This window comes from Oncorhynchus nerka, linkage group LG12 (genome assembly GCF_034236695.1).
Source record: "Oncorhynchus nerka isolate Pitt River linkage group LG12, Oner_Uvic_2.0, whole genome shotgun sequence".
NCBI lineage: Eukaryota > Metazoa > Chordata > Actinopteri > Salmoniformes > Salmonidae > Oncorhynchus > Oncorhynchus nerka.
In genome coordinates, this window is record NC_088407.1 from 80,019,911 (window position 1) to 80,039,239 (window position 19,329).

The window sequence follows — 19,329 nt, forward strand, 5'->3', positions numbered from 1 at the left end:
TTATTCCCCATATAGTGGATTACGTATTACTGGAGCCCTATGTGTGCCCTGTTCGAAAGTAGTGCACTATATAGGGAATAAGGTGCCCTTTGGGACGTAGCCATTGACTGGGGTTCCCGCACCAGTAAAGATTTCACAATGGCCTTTAAAAATGTATGTAGAAAAGACGGCAGACAAAAGAGGAATACCACCCATGTACTATTGCCCCTGTTCACATGTTAATGAGTCTGCTTGTTGATGTGTGTAGTAAGACGACGTAGTTACATAGTTGTAAGATGTTTACTAAGAGTGCATCTCCGGCAATGGCCTAGTTGTATGGGTGCAGCACAAGTGGCACAATTTTTCCTACGTAGTAGTGTGCTACTTTTGACAAATAGTAGTGCACTATATTGGGAAGAGTGTGCCATTTGCGATGCAGACTTATGTGTGTTACCTCGGACTACTACCTACAACCTTGGTTTCTCCCTATTCATATGTGTAACCTCGTTGTTGGTGGGGACATCGTTCAGGCTGGGTTTTTAAAAAGGTCCATTGCAGTTGTTTTTAATCTCAATATCAGATAATGTCTCTGGGTAACAATTAAGTGTCCTACTGTGATTGTTTTTCAATTCAAATTGTCAAAAAGACACAAAAATGATCTGTTATTGGCAGAGAGGTTTGGAACTCTTTCTTATTGGTCTATTAAATATTACCACGTGGTGATGTCACCATGGAAGGCCAAAACTCCCTCCTACCAAAAGTGGCTGAAATTTCAGGCAGCCTTTTCAAACAGCTCTTACACTAAATGTGCATTATCATAATTTTCAAAATGTCACAGCGTTATTCCAATCGCAAAGTGTGGAAATATATATAAAATACAGGGAAATCTTGTTTTTGACTGCACTGGGCCTTTAAGGTCTGAAGAGAGGGAAAAAAGGAGGAAGGCTGGGTCCCAGTCCTTGTTCATTAGAGCTGTGTTTGGAGGGCTGCACTGAGAGGGCGGACTTACATCTGAACCTGACAGCTACACTGTGGTGAATAGCTCAAAAGATTCAAAAATCTGGGAGAAAGTGCCAAGAAGACAGGAGTCTAAGGTTGCGAGTGTCTGACAGTAGATAAGCCAAAGAGCGAGAGAGAGAGAAACTTTGAAGATGACACCTGCCAGTTTGGTGTTAGGCTGGTTCCTGCTCGCTGTGAGGACAGTCAACTCTGCTGTGTATCTGGACCCTGAGGAAGAGGGTGAGTTCAGATCACTTCAACACCACTGGGATCCAACTACTTCAGGGTTGCTATAATCCCGTTTTTTCCCCCCAGAAAATCGGGTTGCAGGATTTCTGGAATAAGCAGGGAATACCCTGAGAGAATCCTCCAAGCTGGAATTCTCTTCCACCAAGCTTTTTGATAAACAAATTCATTTTGGGGACGTTTTCAGGAATTTTGCAACCCTATTCGTGAACAAATGTCAAGTTGAACATCTGTTTTTGTAACTGTTTGTTGATGTGGGCTTAATGTTTGATGGATCTTTTTCAACAATAAGAACCTCAAATGTAGAGATCACATGTATTCCAGAAGTATACCAGAAGCAGCATGTTGTCACAGGGGAAACTGTTTGTTGATGTGGGCTTAATGTTTGATGGATCTTTTTCAACAATAAGAACCTAAAATGTAGAGATCACATGTATTACAGAAGTATACCAGAAGCAGCATGTTGTCACAGGGGAAACTGTTTGGAGTTTGTGATGGAACATGTAGGAGAATGGAATCTATAGATTTAACCTTGCTGTAACAATACTGATATTGTCACATACTGTGTGGAACAGAACATTCTTAATCAACTGCCCTTATAATAACGGTATAGGTGCACATACTGATGTACAATGTAATACATTTAAAACTCCATTTAACAGATTTAATGCCATCTCATTTTAAGTTATGATAATTCACATGTGATTTCATGTCCTGTGATTTCATGTGATTTAATTTGATCTAATTTCTTGTTCTGTGATTTCATGTTATCTGATTTCATGTCAGGGTCAGGGGGACAGGATGTATTTGTAGTACCTCTGACTCCTTCCTCTCGCCTCGAGCTGAATGAAACTGTCCTCTGCACCAATGACCTGATGAAGGTGGTCATTCCCAGTGCCTTCTTCCTCAACAAAGAGCCACCCGTTTATGTAAGTTCTGTTTCACCTAGAATTAATATTTCTTTATAATACCATTTACTTACCATTAATCTACTGTTAAATGTGGTATTATAGATTACTGCCTGTGATGTGCTGTGTCATATTGTGCAACATCTTGCTCTAGTAATCTCAGCACCCAAAACCAAATCACCTTTTTAATATTAGGCTGTCACGTGGGTCTACTGCAACTCTCTAGTAATCCCCTCTCTTAGGTCTGGGATTTGCACCTAAATGACCCGGAATGCCGTGGTGTTGAGGTTGGAGATGACTATGTCTTCAGCATCAAGACTAATCTCTCTGACTGTGGGACGATCATGGTGAGACTGTTTTTCCCTTTGTCCTTTCATTCCAGGGGCATTGTAATTCTGTAACGATTTCTTTGGAAGATTTACATTTACTTGTGTACGCCAACTATGAAGGATTTAAATCCGTAAAGTAAACAAAGTTGTACCCTTTGTCATTCAGAGCTACCCAGATAAAGTAGAAATACATTAGTACCAGGAACAAAGAGATAAACTACAGTTGGGATTCCTTTCACCAATCACATAAAATCCCCATCACAGTAAATTACCTAATTTTACGATGCACTTCTGTTTTACTGAGCTCTGGCCTCCTGTCTGGTGTAGGATTGTAGATCCTCCCAGCACTAGTTTGTGTGAGCTAAACAGAAGTTTGGATAGACGCAATGCTCAAAATAACTAGCATAAATAACACCTCTTGTTTTCCTTTATAAGTTACATATGCACTCACTGGCCAGTTCATTAGGTACACCCATCTAGTACCGGATCAGATCCCCCTTTGTCTCCAGAAGAGCCTGAATTTTTCAAGGCATGGATTCTACAAGGTTTCGGAAATATTACACAGGGATGATGGTCCATGCTGACGCGATGGCATCATGCAGTTGCTGCAGATTGGACTGAGGTACATTCATTCTGCAAACAGCCCGTTCCATCTCATCCCAAAGGTGCTCTATTGGGTTCGGTTAGCAACAATGTTCAGATAGCAACAATGTTCAGATATGCTGTGGTGTTCAATCGTTGCTCAATTGGTATCGAGGGACCTAACGTGTTCCAGGAAACATTCCCCGCACCAGTACACCACTGCCACCAGCCTGTTCTGTTGTCACCAGGCAGGATGAGTCCATGGTCTCATGCTGCTTTTGCCAAATCCTGACTCTGCCATCAGCATGACGCAACAGGAACTGGGATTCGCCGGACCAGGCTATATTTTCTATAGCCCAGTGTTGGAGATGGCTTTCCCACTGGAGCGGCGTCTTTCTGTTTCAGCTGTTTGAGGGAAACCCGGTCTGGCCGTCTGCTACAATAGCCCTTCCTTTATAAGGACCGACGAGTTGTGCGTTCCGAGATGCCGTTCTGCACACCACTGTTGTACTACACCATTATTTGTCTGTTTGTGGCCAGCCTGTTAGCTTGCATAATTCTTGCCATTTTCCTTCGACCTCTCGTCAACGAGCTGCTGCTGACTGGATGTTTTGTGTTTGTTTCAACATCTTCTGTAAACCATAGACACTGTCGTGCGTGAAAAGCCCAGAAGGCCGGCCGTTTCTGAGATACTGGATCCTGCACGCCTGTCACCAACGATCATATCACGCTCAAAGTCGTTTAGGTCACTCGTTTTGCCCTCTCTAATGTTCAGTTGAACAATAGCTTAATGACTCGATGCCTTTCTGGCTGCTTTATATAACAAGTCGCCTGACTCACTGTCTGTAAGAGCAGACCATTTTTGTAAATAGGCTGGTGTACCTAATAAACAGGCCGGTGAGTGTAGACCTCAGATATCAGCTTCCTGCACTGTAATAATCTTGTAATCTGTAGAACGAGAGAGGGAGAGACACAGAGAGAGAGAGAGAGAGAGACACAGAGAGAGAGGGAGAGACACAGAGAGAGAGGGAGAGACACAGAGAGAGAGGGAGAGACACAGAGAGAGAGAGAGACACAGAGAGAGAGGGAGAGACACAGAGAGAGAGAGAGAGAGACACAGAGAGAGAGAGACACAGAGAGAGAGGGAGAGACACAGAGAGAGAGGGAGAGACACAGAGAGAGAGAGAGTAAGAGAGTGAGACAGAGAAAGGAAAGAGAGAGATAAATAGCCTATATGAAAATAGGGAGTGTTGTTCCTCCCAAGAGCTACTAGACTTTATTCAAAGCAGCAGGGAGGGGTGGGAGCTTAAAGCTCTAAATTATCAGGGTTGACACAGAAATGAGGAGTGTGTTTTCAGACCTGCTGAATAGCCAGACAATAAATCGTTTTTTTTTTTGTGTAAGATTTTATTTAGGTTTTTAGACAATAGACAAGGACAATAGACAATTTAACAATTCACAGACACGGATCCACTAAACTAGACATGATGTTGGCTGGGATTTAACGCCTTCAACCTTCAACATAAAGAAAAAAAGACAAATAAATTTCAACAAACATTAATGACATCCTCTTTGCTCAGACCTGTTCCCACAGTATCGACAGCTATGTTGTTTGTTCTCATAATAACACACTGTTTTCACTTTTCACCTGTTGGTTATTTCTAGTGCTTTAATTGCATGGCACACCACTTCAAATTGTTCTATTTAGTTTATTTCTGTAGCCCGCATTTCTTTCAATAATACTGCATTTGATTCATCCAATGTCTTAACGATGGAGGATCTGATCATTCCATTTACATCTGATCATTCCATTTACATCTGATCATTCCATTTACATCTGACCATTCCATTTACATCTGATCATTCCATTTACATCTGACCATTCCATTTACATCTGATCATTCCATTTACATCTGATCATTACATTTACATCTGATCATTCCATTTATATCTGATCATTCCATTTACATCTGATCATTCCATTTACATCTGATCATTCCATTTACATCTGATCATTACATTTACATCTGATCATTACATTTACATCTGATCATTACATTTACATCTGATCATTACATTTACATCTGATCATTACATTTACATCTGATCATTACATTTGAAAATGTCTACATTGGTCAATCCAAATGGCTTTTTAATTTAAATAATTTTATATCACCCAAGAAGTAATTTATGGTTTCTATACCTTTAGTTTTCCATGTGGGCCAATTTATTGGTGAATTCTGAAAAGCTATCCAAGGATTTTTCCATAGGGGTGTGTTTTTAGGGAGTGAAATTGGTTCTTGTAGAATCCATTTAATTCTTAACTATGTTATTAGCTCCATCCTTTCAAAATAGACACATTAAAATATTCTGAGGATGAAAATGAGCATCTTCAGTATGTAGGCTGCCCATTGTTCCTCTTTTGTGCATTTAACAATATGCCACAAGTACTGTATACAATTCCAAGGTTAAAATCACCCTCGGAGATTTCCTTTTCCATTGGCCCACTTTGTATTCCCGACACTTATAATCCCTCCCAGCCCGGTCTCATACAGTGGCAGCAGTACCACAGCTCTTTTAACTTTGGTGTGCTTTAATTCTGTACTTAAGACCATGAGTGTCAATGTGATGCTTGCTTAGAATGCACAGAGGCATTTCTTGTAAAGCGAGCGGAATGTCAACACAGTTTTGTAGGGAGGGGGGGGATCTCTCCCTCTCTCTACCCACGCCGTAGTTTTACAAGGCTCCAGCCGTAGTGAAAGTAGTAAGCCTGCTTTGCATTTGGGATTAGAAGCTGTTTGGGAAAAGAAGGGAATGCCATAGTTAAGAAACACTCCTTCGTTTCACCTTGTGAGGTAGGAACAGACCCTCTTGAACCCCACTGACAGGACCGGAGAGGTACAGCCAGGACCGGAGAGGTACAGCCAGGATGGGAGAGGTACAGACAGGACCAGAGAGGTACAGACAGGACCGGAGAGGTACAGACAGGACGGGAGAGGTACAGACAGGATGGGAGAAGTACAGACAGGACCGGAGAGGTACAGACAGGACCGGAGAGGTACAGACAGGACCGGAGAGGTACAGACAGGACCAGAGAGGTACAGACAGGACGGGAGAGGTACAGACAGGACCAGAGAGGTACAGACAGGACGGGAGAGGTACAGACAGGACGGGAGAGGTACAGACAGGACCGGAGAGGTACAGACAGGACCGGAGAGGTACAGACAGGACCAGAGAGGTACAGACAGGACCGGAGAGGTACAGACAGGACCAGAGAGGTACAGACAGGACGGGAGAGGTACAGACAGGACGGGAGAGGTACAGACAGGACGGGAGAGGTACAGACAGGACCAGAGAGGTACAGAAAGGAGGGGAGAGGTACAGACAGGACGGGAGAGGTACAGACAGGACGGGAGAGGTACAGACAGGAGGGGAGAGGTACCGACAGGATGGGAGAGGTACAGACAGGATGGGAGAGGTACAGACAGGATGGGAGAGGTACAGACAGGAGGGGAGAGGTACAGACAGGATGGGAGAGGTACAGACAGGAGGGGAGAGGTACAGACAGGACCAGAGAGGTACACAGAGGACCAGAGAGGTACAGACAGGACCAGAGAGGTACAGACAGGACCAGAGAGGTTAGTAAGTGGGAATGTACTTGAAAAGTGAAATGATCTAACTAGAAATAAATTGAATTTGAAGATCTTATCGCCCATTATCATTGTGGTCTCTCTGTCTGTCAAATTGCATACAATATGAGTTTGTTGATGAACCATTTATAAGAACCCAAGGTCAGTGAGCAGTTTTCCTACAGAGTAATTGAGACATTAGTTTCTCTCTGAGTCCCAAATGTCACCTGACCCGCAATATGCAGTAGTGCACTACTTTTGACCAGAGCCCTATGGGCCCATGTTTAAGAGTAGTGCACTATATAGGGAATAGTGAGACATTTGAGACCGACCGTCTGTGGGCCAAACATAGTGAGTGGTAGGCTTGTTTGGGGAAAGTGTCATCTTGGAACCCAGAACCAAATCTCTGTTTAGGGAAAGTGTCATCTTGGAACCCAGAACCAAATCTCTGTTTGGGGAAAGTGTGATCTTGGAACCCAGAACCAAATCTCTGTTTGGGGAAAGTGTCATCTTGGAACCCAGAACCAAATCTTGCGTGGACTGGCCAGCTACTCAATTTGACATTTATGTTAAGAGTCTTGTCACACAAGACTAAGGAAAGAGTTTGCTAAAGAAGAATAGCTTTTAATAATGTAATAATATATACCATTTAGCAGATGCTTTTATCCAAAGTGACTTACAGCATACGTGCATGCAGGCATTTGGTGAATGTAGCAGGGTTTGTGATGAGAATGATGTTCATTGGCTACAGCTCAGTGTTCAACACCATAGTCCCCTCCAAGCTCATCACCCTGCTTGGGACCCTGGGACTGACACCCTCCTTCTGCAACTGGATCCTGAACTTCCTGACGGAAAGACCCCAGGTGGTGAGGATAGGCAACAACACCTCCGCCACGCTGACCCTCAAGGGTGTGTGCTTAGTCCCCTCCTGTACTCCCTGTTCACCAACAACTGAGTGGCCGCGCACGACTCCAACACTGATGACACGATGTTGGTAGGCCTGATCACTGACGGCAAAAATAAAGCCTACAGGGAGGTCATAGACATTGTGTATTTCTAGGACAACAACCTCTCCCTCAATGTCAGTAAGACCAAGGAGTTGATCATGGACTACAGGTGAAAGAGGGGAGAGCACGCCCTTATCCACATCGACGGGGTTGTAGTGGAGCGGGTTGAGAGCTTCAAGTTCCTTGGCGTCAACATCACTAAGATCTTAACATGGTCCACACACACCCACACAGTCGTGAAGAGGGCACGGCAGCGCCACTTCCCCCTCAGGAGGCAGAAAATAATGGGCATGGGCCTCATATCCTCAAAAGCAGCTTGACTGGCTGCATCACAGCTTGGTATGGCAAATGCACCACACTTGACTGCAAAGCACTACAGAGGATGGTGCGGACAGCCCAGTACATCACATGGGCCGAGCTTCCTGCCATCCAGGACCTTTATATCAGGCGGTGTCAGAGGAAGGCCCTAAAAACTCTGCTACCGTCTGGAAAATGGTACCGGAGCATCGGCTCTTGGATCAACAGGCTCCATGACAGCTTCTACCCCCAAGCCATAAGACTGCTAATTAACCAGACTGTTGGATAGTCAATTAATGGTACCCAAACAATCTGCACTGACTCTATATTGCACTGACGGTACGCACACTCACTAGACTATACACTGAGTGTGCCAAGCATTAGGAACACTTTCTTACTGAAGAGTTGCACCCCCACATTGATCTGGTACTCAATGTATATAGCTCCACATTGATCTGGTACTCAATGTATATAGCTCCACATTGATCTGGTACTCAATGTATACAGCTCCACATTGATCTGGTACTCAATGTATATAGCTCCACATTGATCTGGTACTCAATGTATATAGCTCCACATTGATGTGGTACTGGTACTCTCTGTATACAGCTCCACGTTGATGTGGTACTGGTACTCTCTGTATATAGCTCCACATTGATCTGGTACTCCCTGTATATAGCTCTACATTGATCTGGTACTGTCTGTATATAGCTCCACATTGATCTGGTACTGTCTGTATATAGCTCTACATTGATGTGGTACTGGTACTCTCTGTATATAGCTCCACGTTGATGTGGTACTCTCTGTATATAGCTCTACATTGATCTGGTACTCTCTGTATATAGCTCCACATTGATCTGGTACTCCCTGTATATAGCTCCACATTGATCTGGTACTCTCTGTATATAGCTCCACATTGATGTGGTACTGGTACTCCCTGTATATACATAGCTCCACGTTGATCTGGTACTCTCTGTATATAGCTCCACATTGATCTGGTACTCTCTGTATATAGCTCCACGTTGATGTGGTACTCTCTGTATATAGCTCCACATTGATGTGGTACTGGTACTCTCTGTATATAGCGCTACATTGATCTGGTACTCCCTGTATATAGCGCTACATTGATCTGGTACTCCCTGTATATAGCTCCACATTGATCTGGTACTCCCTGTATATAGCTCCACATTGATCTGGTACTCTCTGTATATAGCTCCACATTGATCTGGTACTTCCTGTATATAGCTCTACATTGATCTGGTACTCCCTGTATATAGCTCCACATTGATCTGGTACTCTCTGTATATAGCTCCACATTGATCTGGTACTGGTACTCCCTGTATATAGCTCCACATTGATCTGGTACTCCCTGTATATAGCGGTCATCCCCCTCTTCAAAGGGGGGGACACTCTTGACCTAAACTGCTACAGACCTATATCTATCCTACCATGCCTTTCTAAGGTCTTCGAAAGCCAAGTCAACAAACAGATTACCGACCATTTTGAATCTCACCATACCTTCTCTGCTATGCAATCTGGTTTCAGAGCTGGTCATGGGTGCACCTCAGCCACGCTCAAGGTCCTAAACGATATCTTAACCGCCATCGATAAGAAACATTACTGTGCAGCCATATTCATTGATCTGGCCAAGGATTTCGACTCTGTCAATCACCACATCCTCATCGGCAGACTCGACAGCCTTGGTTTCTCAAATGATTGCCTCGCCTGGTTCACCAACTACTTCTCTGATAGAGTTCAGTGTGTCAAATCGGCTGTCTGGACCTCTGGCAGTCTCTATGGGGGTGCCACAGGGTTCAATTCTTGGACCGACACTCTTCTCTGTATACATCAATGAGGTCGCTCTTGCTGCTGGTGAGTCTCTGATCCACCTCTACGCAAACGACACCATTCTGTATACTTCCGGCCCTTCTTTGGACACTGTGTTAACAACCCTCCAGGCAAGCTTCAATGCCATACAACTCTCCTTCCGTGGCCTCCAATTGCTCTTAAATACAAGTAAAACTAAATGCATGCTCTTCAACCGATCGCTACCTGCACCTACCCGCCTGTCCAACATCACTACTCTGGACGGCTCTGACTTAGAATACGTGGACAACTACAAATACTTAGGTGTCTGGTTAGACTGTAAACTCTCCTTCCAGACCCATATCAAACATCTCCAATCCAAAGTTAAATCTAGAATTGGCTTCCTATTTCGCAACAAAGCATCCTTCACTCATGCTGCCAAACATACCCTTGTAAAACTGACCATCCTTACCAATCCTCGACTTTGGCGATGTCATTTACAAAATAGCCTCCAATACCCTACTCAACGAATTGGATGCAGTCTATCACAGTGCAATCCGTTTTGTCACCAAAGCCCCATATACTACCCACCATTGCGACCTGTACGCTCTCGTTGGCTGGCCCTCGCTTCATACTCGTCGCCAAACCCACTGGCTCCATGTCATCTACAAGACCCTGATCTGGTACTGGTACTCCCTGTATATAGCTCCACATTGATCTGGTACTCCCTGCATATAGCTCCACATTGATCTGGTACTCTCTGTATATAGCTCCACATTGATCTGGTACTCCCTGTATATAGCTCCACATTGATCTGGTACTGGTACTCCCTGTATATAGCTCCACATTGATCTGGTACTGGTACTCCCTGTATATAGCTCCATTCTTGTGTGTTGTATTTTATTACTATTTGTAGCCCTTTCCTGTAGTCAAATTACCTCGTGGACTCATGGGTGGAATGTATATTTTTCATCATTTCATAAATAGTAAACATTATTTGAAAAAAAAACTAAGAAAATCTGGTGTTGCTATGTCAAACCGTTTTGCTATATTTTAGTCTTGTGTGATGTATATAAAGTGTAATATTGGGATGCAAACTAAAAATGGAATACATTTCAACTCTATATCTGACATGGTACAGGGGCCTTCTTTTGTTAAGCCCATAACCATGTGTGTGAGGTGAATACTCTTGTTTCAAAGTAGATTTGTTCAAAACTACCAAGAAACACTCTGTGTGACCCTGATTTAGCCCACTGCAGTAAAAAGTTAAACTGTGCGTCTTTGGGAAGGTCTTGTAAGCAAGCATTGATGGTAAGGTCTACACCTGTTGTATTCAAATTGTATTTTATTTGTGTTGCGTGCGTCATGGTCATCAGTCTCCAGTCACTTCCTAAGTGACTCATTTAGCTGTGGAATAATGTCCCAAGCCAGCCAGTACATCACGTTTGTCTGACTGATAGACTTATAGGTCTGCCCTCATAATCTTCCCTCATAATCTTCCCTCATAATCTTCCCTCATAATCTTCCCTCATAATCTTCATGTTTCCTTGACACTGTTGTTTTCTGACGTCCTTCTAGGCATCAGATGATACACATATTATGTTCATAAACACCATACGCAACAACCATTTGGATGTCGTCACAAGGAACTACATCAACATCACGTTCGTCTGCCGTTACCCGATAAACTACATGGTCCAGCAGCCCAATGGGGAAAACGTGATCAGAGTAGATGTCAAGTAAGATATCTAGCTACGATTGAGAAAAAACATCACATTTAGTAATAGATTTACATTACGTGTTCACTAACGCATAATTTACGATTGTTCACACAGTCTCAATTGACCAAAGCATCTTATCTAAAAGAGGACGTTTATGTTCTATATGGTGCTCCATATATATATGGTGATCCAACCACCTTTAAGATCTCTGTTGGACGATTCTAACGTCCACTTAAGTCGAATTTTTCACTTAAGTCATTTGTGTCAAAAATGTGACTTTAGTGGGAATTAGGATTCTCCCTCTAACTGTAACTCGAGCACTGCACCTATACATCTATACTATTCTCTCCAGGACCATCACTCTGAACACAGAAGATGGGAACTTCTCTGTGTCCATGCTGCTTTATAAAGACGAAGACTTTGAGGACAAGTGGACCACTGTGCCCTCCCTGACCCTGGACGACAACATCTACGTTAAAGTGTTGATGGTAAAGATCACCATGTGATTATCTTTCTGTTTGATTCAGTGTCATGTACTGTATCTGTTATCTGTTGCATATTGCAACCACACTCTGCACCATCAGACAGTCTTCTTAGGCATGGTGTTGTTGAAATATGAAATCAGAGCTGATCATGTAAAGATAACTAGCCTAAACTAAATATCTGCTGGTTACTGGAAGTACCAACAAATGTGGTACCGAATTTGAATGATTCATAACAGACCCTATAATCTGTAGAAGCTTACTGTGTCTGAGCCGTTTGTGCTTCTTGCTGGATAAAGATAAGCACCTTTTAGTGAATGTTGAGCTGAATGACCCGTCTTTGGCCCTGACCATAGACAGAGTATGCGTTCCAAATGGCATCCTATTCCCTATATAGTGCATGACTTTTGACCAGGGCACATTGGGCACTACATAGGGAATAGGGTACCATTTGGGATATAACCCCACTCTTTGGCCCTGACCATACACATGCAGTACTTTTCAAGTAGGGCGTCGCCGGCAGGTAGCTTAGTGGTTACGAGACTTTGGGCTAGTAACCGAATGGTCGCTGGTTCGAAACCCCGAGCAGCCTAGGTGAAAATCTGTTGTTGTGCCTTTGAGCAAGGAACCTAACCCTAATTGCTCCTGTAAGTCACTCTGGATAAGAGCGTCTACTAAATTACTCAAATGTAAAATGAAAATTATATTGACACTAGACCTTGTGGGCAGCTAATCAACTACTCAGTCTGTGACAGACTAAACAGTAATGTGAGTGCTGCTCCTCTTGATCCTCTCTACTCTCTGTTGTTATCACTTCTCTGACCCCCTGCCTCTCTGTTGTTATCACAGGCTGTTATCACTTCTCTGACCCCCTGCCTCTCTGTTGTTATTACAGGCTGTTATCATTTCTCTGACCCCCTGCCTCTCTGTTGTTATCACAGGCTGTTATCACTTCTCTGACCCCCTGCCTCTCTGTTGTTATCACAGGCTGTTATCACTTCTCTGACCCCCTGCCTCTCTGTTGTTATTACAGGCTGTTATCACTTCTCTGACCCCCTGCCTCTCTGTTGTTATCACAGGCTGTTATCACTGTTCTGACCCCCTGCCTCTCTGTTGTTATCACAGGCTGTTATCACTTCTCTGACCCCCTGCCTCTCTGTTGTTATCACTGTTCTGACCCCTGCCTCTCTGTTGTTATTACAGGCTGTTATCATTTCTCTGACCCCCTGCCTCTCTGTTGTTATCACAGGCTGTTATCACTTCTCTGACCCCCTGCCTCTCTGTTGTTATCACTGTTCTGACCCCTGCCTCTCTGTTGTTATTACAGGCTGTTATCACCGCTCTGACCCTCTGCCTCTATCACTGCTCTGACCCCCTGCCTCTATCACTGCTCTGACCCCCTGCCTCTATCACTGCTCTGACCACCTGCCTCTATCACTGCTCTGACCTCCTGCCTCTATCACTGCTCTGACCCCCCTGCCTCTCTGTTGTTATCACAGGCTGTTATCACCTTTCTGACCCCCTGCCTCTATCACTGTTCTGACCCCCTGCCTCTCTGTTGCTATCACTGTTCTGACCCCCTGCCTCTCTGCTGTTATCACAGTCTGCTATCACTGTTCTGACCCCCTGTCTCTATCACTTTTCTGACCCCCTGCCTCTATCACTCTCTGACCCCCTGCTTCTATCACTGCTCTGCATACTAACTACAACTTGGACTCTAGTTCTCTCGCTCTCTATTTCTCCCCACAGTATTTCTATCCTCACTCAATTCAATTCAATGCAAAGGGCTTTATTGGCATGGGAAACATGTTTATATTGCCAAAGGAAGTGAAATAGATAATAAACTGATGAAATTATCAGAAATGAACAGTAAACCTTACACTCACAAAATGTTCAAAAGAATAGAGACATTTCAAATGCTATGGCCATGTAGTGTTTTAACAATGTGCAAATAGTTGAAGTATAAACGGGGGCAGACGTTTTGATCAAGAGAGACCTTAAGAAAATATGTACATTTTCTCTAACACTAAGCATACACATATGTATTTTACACTTATAAGGAAGGTGAAATCTTACACTTTGTTATTTTATAATTTGATTGTGCTGTATTTAGAAAGCATATCAGTCATTTCCAACTTATTCATACAGTTTTGTTGAATAAGAAATATGTGTAGCATATTTGTACTGTGTACTTGAGCAACATCTCCCAACCATCCAGGAACAGTTTGGTGATGAACAATGCCATTTCCAGCATGATGGAGCACCTTGCCATAAGGCAAAAGTGATAACTTAGTAGCTCGGGGAACAACCATTGATATTTTGGGCCCATGGCCAGGAAACTCCCCAGACCTTAATCCCATTGAGAACTTGTGGTCAATCCTCAAGCGGCGGGTGGACAAACAAAAACCCACAAATTCTGACAAACTCCAAGCATTGATTACCGGTATGCAAGAATGGGCTGCCATCAGTCAGGATGTGGCCCAGAAGTTAATTGACTGCATGCCAGGGCGGATTGCAGAGGCCTTGAAAAAGAAGGGTCAACACTGCAAATATTGACTCTCTGCATCAACTTCATGTAATTGTCAATAAAAGCCTTTGACACTTGTAAAATGCTTGTAATTATACTTGTCAGATGTTACTATTCCATAGTAACATCTGACAAAAATATCTAAAGACACTGAAGCAGCTAACTTGGTGGAAATGAATATTTCTGTCATTCTCAATACTTTTGGCCACAACTGTACATTTTATTTTTCAAATTCTTTGTGGGTCTGTGTAATCTGAGGGAACTATGTCTCTCTAATATGGTCGTACATTTGGCTAGGAGTGGACACATAGCCTGTCTTCTCTTGAGAGCCATGTCTGCCTACGTCGACCTCTCTCAATAAGGATATGCTCACTGAGTCTGTACATATTAAAATCCTTCCTTAATTTTGGGTCAGTCACAGTAGTCAGGTATTTTTCCACTGTGTATTCTCTGTTTAGGGACAAATAGCATTCCAGTGTGCTTTGTTTTTTGGTTAGTTCTTTCCAATGTGTCAAGTAATTATCTTTAAGTTTTCTCATGATTTGGTTGAGTCTAATTATGTTGCTGTTCTAGGGCTCCGTAGGGTCTGTTTGTGTTTGTAAACAGAGCCCTAGGACCAGCTTGCTGACGGGAATCTTCTCCAGGTTCATCTCTCTGTAGGTGATGGCTTTGTTATGGAAGGTTTGGGAATACTTCTTTTTAGGTGGTTGTATTATTTAACGGTTATTTTCTGGATTTTGATAATCAGCGGGTTTTGTCCTAATTCTGCTCTGCATGCATTTTTGGTGTTTTACTCTCTATCTGTTGTCCTGGTCAAAATATTGAATGACTGAGTCACCTCTTTGTGTGTGTGTGTGTCACTGACTGCAGTCCTGGTTTGTCTCGCTCTCACTTAGATACCGGCTCATCTTTTGCTGCGTGTGGAGAGATGCTGGGCTACCCCAACCAACGACCCGTACAGCAACATCCAGTACACCTTCATCAAGGACAGGTCTGTTCAAAGGGAAGTTAAACATTATATCACTGTGTATTATAAGCCCATCTCACCACATCTCGCTTTATATTTCATTCTGTTTGATAGAATTCATAAATATGTTATGGAGGCCTATCTAAATGTATATTTTTCACACTTGACACCAGCACACAGTCCTCTGGGGATGGTGTTGTTGAAATATGAAATAAGAGCTGCTGAATTGCTTAGACAAGAGACCTGGGGGTGACAACTTCAGACCCCCGTCACATGACCCTGTCTGAGGCCATATATATTTCAGACCCCTGTCACGTGGACCAGGCCCTGTCTGATGCCGCGTTCATGTCATGTCAGAAACCCCAACATTTCCGACTTGCTTACTTGTGGTAGAAAGATGATATCAGAGTTTCCCACTTGGGAAGTATCAGACTCAACCAATAGGAAGTTCTATGCAAATAACTTACGTTCATTTTAAATCTGAGGTCCCGAGTTTTTGACATGACGTGAACACTGCATCAGCCATATGCATTTCAGCTCAGCAACTGTGCATGTCATTGACATGTACTGTTAGCAACAGCAAGGCAAAGACTTGCACAAGGACTTTTGTTCACCACTTCTGAGGAGAAAACACTTTGGAGGATCTGTCTTGTCATTCCAAGAATACTGATGTTAATGTGTTTGCATTCCCATTATGAAAGACAGATATGTCACAATAGCAAAGTGCTCTGCTCTTACATTGGCATGTGTTCAATCAAAACAAGCAACTAGATTATACACCAGTTTTTTTTGTACCAGATGTTGGAATAGTTTACTAGGAATTATAGGGAAATCCATTAAAATCCTGAGTTTTATTAACCAACACATTCTAAAATGTATGATATCTTATTCAACGGTTGCACATGCTGCCTCTGATACTGATACGATCCATTGCCTGCTTTGTCTGCCTGCTCTCTCTCTCTCTTTCTTTTTCTCTCTCTCTCTCTTTCTCTGGCTTTCCCTCTCTTTCTCTGGCTTTCTTTCTCTGGCTCTCTCTCTTTCTCTGGCTCTCTCTCTTTTTCTGGTTCCCTCTCTCTGACTCCCTCTCTCTCTGACTCCCTCTCTCTCTGACTCCCTGTCTTTCTCTGGCTCTCTCTCTTTCTCTGGCTCTCTCTCTTTTTCTGTCTCTCTCTCTTTTTCTGGCTCTCTCTCTTTCTCTGGCTCTCTCTCTTTCTCTGGCTCTCTCTCTTTTTCTGGCTCCCTCTCTCTGACTCCCTCTCTCTCTGACTCCCTGTCTTTCTCTGGCTCTCTCTCTTTCTCTGGCTCTCTCTTTTTCTGGCTCTCTCTCTTTCTCTGGCTCTCTCTCTTTCTCTGGCTCTCTCTCTTTCTCTGGCTCTCTCTCTTTTTCTGGCTCCCTCTCTCTGACTCCCTCTCTCTCTCTGACTCCCTCTCTCTCTGACTCCCTGTCTTTCTCTGGCTCTCTCTCTTTCTCTGGCTCTCTCTCGGTCTGTCTCAGCTGCCCCGTTTTGTCAAACGAACCGTTGACAGTGCTGAAGAATGGACAGGGGCCAGAGGCTATGTTCAGGATACAAATGTTCAAGTTCGTGGGCAGCTCTTACAAGGATGTGTTTCTCCACTGCAATGTTCAGATCTGTCACAACACACTTGGGGTCTGTCAGCCTGTGAGTGATCCCTCCCCCTTTCTTCATAAAGATGATGCTCACTGGCTCATTTAAACCCTAGTTTTATAGCAAGGGCCTACTGCTGTCATAAAATAGACAACAAAACACACTTCTTTTATGTCTATTATTGCAATGAACTTTCATTTTGGAAAATGTAAAACAAATAGTAAATATGGTAATTAGACTGGGTAATAATATTATAATTAAACTATATATATTTGCTTGCTGTACCTTAATATGTCTCCCTAATTTCTATCGTTGATTACTACCCTTCATTTAACAGAACTGTTCTGGTGAGGATAACAATGGGCGGATGAGAAGAGATGTCACTACGGCCCATACAGTATCTTATGGACCAATCAGGCGACGTTTGCCTGAGAGTGACCAACCCAGCCTGAGTAAGTCTCCCAATAAAGGCTCTTTATTTTCCATAACCAACATACTGTACAGTCGAGATAAAAATGTTGTATTAGAGTGAAACAGTGAGGTACACTACCGTTCAAAAGTTTAGGAGGACAAGTACATTAGAGTGTCTAGTTTGAGAAGCAGACGCCTCACAGGGTCTCAACTGGCTGTGTCATTAAATAGTACCCGCAAAACACCCGTCTCAACATCAACAGTGAAGAGGCGACTCCGGTATGCTGGCCTTCCAGGCAGAGTTGCAAAGAAAAAGCCATATCTCAGACTGGCCAATAAAAATAAAAGATTAAGATGGGCAAAAGAACACAGACACTGGACAGAGGAACTCTGCCTAGAAGTCCAGCATCCCGGAGTCGCCTCTTCACTGTTGACGTTGAGACTGGTGTTTTGCGGGTACTATTTAATAAAACTGCCAGTTGAGGACTTGTGAGGCATCTGTTTCTTAAACTAGACACGAATGTACTTGTCCCCTTGCTCAGTTGTGCACCGGGACCTCCCATTCCTCTTTCTATTCTGGTTAGAGACAGTTTGTGCTATTCTGTGAAGGGAGTCGTACAAAGCATTGTACGGGATGTTCAGTTTCTTGGCAATTTCTCACATGGAATAGCCTTCATTTGTCAGAACTAGAATAGACTGACGAGTTTCAGAAGAAAGGTCTTTGTTTCTGGCCATTTTGAGCCTGTAATCGAACCCACAAATGCTGATGCTCTAGATACTCAACTAGTCTAAAGAAGGCCAGTTTTATTGCTTCTTTAAATCAGCACAACAGTTTTCAGCTGTGCAAACATAATTGAAAAAGTGTTTTCTAATGATCAATTAGCCTTTTAAAATGGTAAACATGCCGTTGGAACAGCGTGCCATTGGAAAACAGGAGTGATGGTTTCTGATAATGGGCCTATGTAGATTTTCCATTAAAAAAATCTGCTGTTTACAGCTACAATAATCATTTGCAACATTAACAATGTCTACACTGTATTTCTGATCAATTTTATGTTATTTTAATGGACAAAAATGTTTTGCTTTTCTTTCAAAAACAGGGACATTTCTAAGTGACCCCAAACTTTTGATAGTGTATGTTGCAGATAGAAATGCCATAATAGAGTCAACGTGATTTCTTATTCTACACGCCAGAGAGGCTTGTTTGTCCTTCATAACATATTTCTATCTGAACGTTCCAAAATGTTGTGTCCTGCTCAACACACCCCAGCTCATTTATGTTTTCCGTTTTAAAATGTTTTGCTAAGCTGTGCCCTACTGAATACGTCCCTGCATGTGTCTGACTGATCTCTTGCCCTGCAGACTCTGGAGGTGTGCCCTCGGTGGAGACCTTTGTCCTGGGAGGCCTACTTGTGTTCCTGCTGCTGTTTACTGGAGTGTTTGGGAGGCTGTGGCTGCGAACCAGGCGCTCCTACCCAACACAGGAGGCTCAGCTCACCTTGTCCAACATACACCACAACTCAGAGGTGGCCCGCTGATCTAACCCAGCAGTTCAAGCAATGAGAACTGATATGAACCGGTGCACGCAGACACATGCACACATAAACACAAATTACATTTCTGCATAAGGAAAGAGGAAAGTATGAATTGACTGTAGGTTGGGGTGTAAATAAAATCTCACTGTAGAAATTAGAGGGATTTTGAAGATGTAAATGAGAACATGTCTCTGCAAGGAGTGTTCTGTGTTGTTTTGTAGAGAAAAATAAAGGTATTTCAAAGAGCTGTTTATGGCGTTTAATTGTAATATTTCGGACCTTTTCAAGACAACATAT

General features: G+C 43.2%; 1 protein-coding gene across 1 annotated transcript; it reads left to right on the forward strand.

Moving 5' to 3' along the window:
• The first annotated feature begins 976 nt into the window (after positions 1-976).
• On the forward strand, positions 977-19,277 carry LOC115138765 (pancreatic secretory granule membrane major glycoprotein GP2-like). The gene is made up of 9 exons (XM_029675972.2): positions 977-1,218; positions 2,011-2,153; positions 2,375-2,479; positions 11,361-11,521; positions 11,856-11,991; positions 15,409-15,503; positions 16,975-17,140; positions 17,424-17,538; positions 18,860-19,277. Exons 1-9 carry the CDS (start codon positions 1,131-1,133, stop codon positions 19,033-19,035), a joined length of 1,185 nt encoding a protein of 394 aa, XP_029531832.1. The 5' UTR covers positions 977-1,130; the 3' UTR covers positions 19,036-19,277.
• The last annotated feature ends 52 nt before the right edge of the window (positions 19,278-19,329 follow it).